The sequence below is a fragment of the Bactrocera latifrons genome, unplaced genomic scaffold (assembly GCF_001853355.1).
Source record: "Bactrocera latifrons isolate USDA-ARS-PBARC rearing strain unplaced genomic scaffold, ASM185335v1 scaffold_82, whole genome shotgun sequence".
Classification (NCBI taxonomy): Eukaryota; Metazoa; Arthropoda; class Insecta; order Diptera; family Tephritidae; genus Bactrocera; species Bactrocera latifrons.
In genome coordinates this window covers 127,107-131,988 of record NW_017537512.1, presented here as the reverse complement: position 1 = coordinate 131,988, position 4,882 = coordinate 127,107, and the positions used below count along the sequence as shown (strand labels likewise).

Genomic DNA, 4,882 nt, shown 5'->3' with positions numbered 1-4,882 from the left:
TATTTGTTTTTATATGTATTTCTCCACATTTTTTAACTTAATTTGGTCTCATATTTCTTAATTCATTATTTTTTACATTTAATTTAAAAAAAGTTCAAATCCAAAAGTATTTTATTTTTTCAAAGAAGCTAATCCCTTTTTAAGTATTATAATTTGTTTCAGAATAAAATTTAAATATACAAAACTATTTTACAGCAAATTTATGAAAAAAAAAATTGTAAAAGTCAAAATCTCCAAATTATCAACGTTAAGTAAATTTAATTTTTTCCAAAATTTAGTACCAATTTACGCACTAGACTAGTGTACACATATACTTATGTACATATATTTTTTTATGTTTTCTTCAGAATACGCAACAAGGCGATAACACCGATTTGCTGCGTATTTTTGATCGAGCTTCTCCCAAATTGTTGCCCCCCTGCACAACTAAGCAGCTGTTTAATTTATTTCAAAAGCTTTTAACGCTGTTGTGACGCTCGGAAGGTCATCGAGATCGGCGTTGAGTAGAATTGAGGCAATGCGGATGCCGACAAGATTAATAATACTACAAAAGGTTATATTTTTTTTAGAAAATTTAGAGAATTTATTTTTGTTTTTGCATGCCAAATTATGGAAAGAAAAGATCTATTTAAAGCAATTTATTGCTTTGCCTGAGAAATAAAAATTTCAAATTATATATTACAATTTTTTTAAATGTTATATGATGCATTTTTTATAAATCAAATTTATTAAAATTTTTTTTTACTTTTCAATTCCAATTATGGGATAACTTTGGCAATATTATTTGTTGGCTTTATGGTTTCTGTACTCTTATCACTCAGCTACGGTTACTATGTGCTTCATTCTTATCAATATCTACAAAAACACATCTTAAGTATGCATATTTGAAATTTTGTTGTTTTCATATTTTTGGCAAAACAATACTTTTCTTCATTTATAACAAATTGGGTACTTTTAAATTGTAGATAACTGAATCTCTTTCTCTCAAGTACCTTGAGGGTCATAAATGCAGTAATATGCATACAAATACACTCATATCATTTAAATACAAAATAATTTCAAAATTTCGAAAATATTTTTTCATAAAAAAAAAAAAATTAATAGCACCTCAATTATTCTTACATCAGATTAAATTATTTTTTACAGTAGTTAAAATACCAGTTAGTTATGCGTCATACGAGTATGAGTTATTAGTACCGTGTATTCCTATATAAAACGGTTAATAAAATTTATTTATATTTAATTTATATATTTTTTATTATTATTTACTTTTTCTATATTTTAACAACAACTATCAATAACATTGTGTGTATAATACTTAAAGAAATTATTGAACAATTTCTGTAATGTAAATTCTTAATACACAGCTGGCAACACCAATTGACCGCTACTGTGACTCTATACTTTTTACGTACAAAGAAGAAGCAGAAATAGTTGATTTTGTTTTCTGAATTGAGTTGTTTTCGTTCCTGGTGATTTGTGAAATAAATTAATTTAATCGAAATGGCTTTGGCAGAAATAGCTGGCATTTCAAGTGCTAATTACTTGCAGAAAAAGAATAATCCAATGAATTTTGCTGAGCAGGCCTACAACCTCAGCAATCCCTACTGTCTGTTGGCACCACCGGCTAACGGCGTAAGTACATTGAACATGATTTGCAAAAAAGTGTGAAATAAATATGTTAACGCATATATTTTTAATAGCCTGTCGATATAAAGGCACTACATGCGGCTGGTGATAAAACTGGCATTAAAATTGATTATCATCACGGCACCACAACTTTGGGCTTCAAATATAAAGGTGGTGTCATCTTGGCCGTGGACTCGCGTGCGACAGGTGGACAATTCATCGGTTCACAGGAGATGAAAAAAATTGTCGAAATCAATAAATATTTATTGGGCACATTGGCTGGCGGTGCTGCCGATTGTGTTTACTGGGATCGTGTGCTCGCGAAGGAATGCCGTTTGCATGAGTTGCGGAATAGAAAGCATATCTCAGTTGCTGCGGCTAGCAAAATAATGGCAAATATAGCGCACGAATACAAGGGCATGGGCTTGAGTATGGGCATGATGTTGGCTGGTTATGATGATAAAGGTGCCGGCCTATACTATGTCGATTCGGAAGGTTCACGATCGTCGGGTAATGTATTTTCCGTTGGTAGTGGTTCTATATTTGCTTATGGTGTACTGGATTCGGGTTACAAGTATGAGTTGGAGGATGAGGAAGCATATGATTTGGGACGTCGTGCTATCTATCATGCTACATTCAGGGATGCCTACTCTGGTGGTATTATACGTGTGTATCACTTGAAGGAAGATGGTTGGATTAAAATTTCCGAAGATGATTGTAAGGAGTTGCATTATAAATATAACGATGAGAAAATGGAGTAATTTCTAATGTAAATTTGTGTTAGTGTAACTAGTGCACAAAACTACTGAAATACAGAAATAAAAGTTTTATAAATTGAAAAATTTGTGTTGGAATGTTTTAACGACGACAACAGTAAATTGTCATATAAAAATATGAAAGAAAGCGCTTTGCATATTATATAAATTGAAACGGATCGGGTGTATATAAAGATTAAATTAAAGGCTTTAAAGCCTGAATTTTACTAATTGCGGATTATAAATCTTGTCTAAAGTTAGGTTATGTTACTTAAAATCTTTTGAATTTTATAGAAAAGTTGAGTGTTTAAATTCATTCTTTGTGTGTTTCTAAAATTTTAAAGGAAATTAAAAATTAATTTTTTAATTGGAAACTAATTATATATTGTTTAAAAAATATATTTTGTATTAATTTTCAGATAAAAAAGTATTTTTTTGCTTAAATTTTGTGTATTTTACGAAATTTGAACCAAAACAGTCTGGTCTACGTTACCCGGTTTGTTTCCTGTTAAGGACTGTCAACTCGACAGGATTCTGCCGCTACAACAACACATAAAGATTTTTGAGCCGATATAATTTTTTAATGGTTCACCACATACTAAAAGTCCTTACGTTAGGCATAATTTTTTTATCTATAAAGTGGGGCTGAAATTTTTATATACAGCTGCTTAGCACTAAATATGTGTAGATCACTTCACGCTAAAAGAAACATATGTACTTTGGTGTAAAAAATTCCTTTGCTATAAAACTTCATTTTACCATAAAATTTTACTTTTATATAAAATTAAAAATTTTAATTTATTATAATAATGGATCACCCTATAAAATTAATTTTCCATACATTTTTACTTTCCTATAAAAGTTTTTTACTACAAAACTCAACTTTGCTATCATATTTCGTTTTACTGTATAATTTTACTTTCCCATGAAAATTTTTATACCCCGCTTTTTAATTATAGTTATTTTAATAAAGTTAATTCTTTTTATTTTGACATAATGCTTTCTTCCCTTTAAAACTTTGAAACCTTTTTATTTACATTTAATAACATTATTTACTTTCTTTTAAACTTCACTTTGCTATAATATTTTACGTTACAATAAAAATTTATTTTTTATTTACGCTTAGCATAATTAATTAATATCTCCTATAAAATTTAGATGTCCTATATACTATAAATTCGGAAATTATTAAAATTTATATTTCTTTTTACTGTAAAATTTAGCTTTTGAATTCAAATTTTAAAATTCTGTTTTTTGAATACAATTAATAAAACTAATTACCATATTTCCTATAAAATTTTATTTTGACTTAATATAAAGGTTTTTTCTTACGTTTAATAAATTTATTCACTCTCTTTCTTATAGAACTTGGCTTTGCTATAATATTTAACTTTACCATAAAAATGTATTTTCAATTTACACGTTGTGAAATTAATTGGTATATTTGGCGTATAATTTTACTTTTCTATAATATTTTACGTTCCCATGAAGGTGACTTTGCTATAATATTTAACTTTACCATAAAAATGTATTTTCAATTTACGCTTTGTGAAATTAACTGATATATTTCACGTAAAATTTTACCTTTCTATAATATTTTACTTTACTATAAAAATGCCTTTTTTATTTACGCTTAGTAAAATTAATTATCTTTCCTATATAATATATTTTGTTTTCTATAAAATTTCCTTTTTCATACTATTGACTTTGCTATAAAATTTTACTTTCCTATAAAATTTTTGAAATTGTTTTTGTTTTTATTTACGCTTACTCACCGATCATACGCAGCAAATTATCCTCAAATATATAGGACTCATCAAAGCCACTACCCGATAGCACTTCTGTCTTCATTTTTAACATATCCCCCTAGTAACTTAGCAGCATGCAGTTGACACTTGCTGGACACTTGTTGTATACGTCAGGCAATTGTTAAAACCCATGCAACGCGCGACAAAGGCGAAACCAAATAGCTTGGCAAACAAATCTGGCGTATCGATGAGTGTGTATATGTATTCACATATAAATGTGTATGTGTTTGCTTGTATGTAATTGTTGCTGTTTTTTGTTCGTTATTTTTGCCGCACACAAATTAGCTAAACACAAATATTAAATATTTGCCGAAAAAACAAAATATTGCGTAGTCTTGCCTTGACAGTCACTTTTGGCTTGCACTAAGTACACAACAATGCACACTTGACGCGAAGATTTGCATAGAATACTCAATAGATCACACCTTAAAGCTTTTCCTCATGTGCGCGGAACTCAAATTGTCATAATGCACATTTGAGATGTTGGTAGTTATTATATATGTATGTATGTATGTACATATGTATATTTTTAAAATGCTCTTTTGCTTAAAAATGGTTTTTGCAATTTTTTCTTAAATTTCTTTAAACTAATTTTCTTTGTATTCTATGCTACTTAATTAATTTTTTTTATTAACCAAAACTTTAATTTTAAATATTTTTAATGTTCCGTTTTTAATATATTTACTTAAT

At 28.4% G+C, this 4,882-nt stretch overlaps 2 protein-coding genes across 7 annotated transcripts in view; one reads left to right on the top strand and one right to left on the bottom strand.

The window, feature by feature from the left end:
* The window catches only part of LOC108976989 (transcription factor HNF-4 homolog), a 62,952-nt gene that overhangs the window by 20,072 nt on the left and 37,998 nt on the right, over positions 1-4,882 (bottom strand). Inside the window, exon 1 of one of the 6 annotated variants that reach the window (XM_018946464.1) lies at positions 4,160-4,742. The exons of the other annotated variants lie outside the window; for them this stretch is intronic. Within the exon in view, the coding sequence (XP_018802009.1) occupies positions 4,160-4,244 (85 nt within the window). The 5' untranslated portion in view covers positions 4,245-4,742. Of the gene's footprint in view, positions 1-4,159; positions 4,743-4,882 lie in introns of those variants that run through there. 6 annotated transcript variants of the gene reach the window in all.
* Positions 1,422-2,471, top strand: LOC108976990 (proteasome subunit beta type-5-like). Its single transcript, XM_018946465.1, has 2 exons — positions 1,422-1,635; positions 1,704-2,471. Exons 1-2 carry the CDS (start codon positions 1,504-1,506, stop codon positions 2,388-2,390), a joined length of 819 nt encoding a protein of 272 aa, XP_018802010.1. The 5' UTR covers positions 1,422-1,503; the 3' UTR covers positions 2,391-2,471.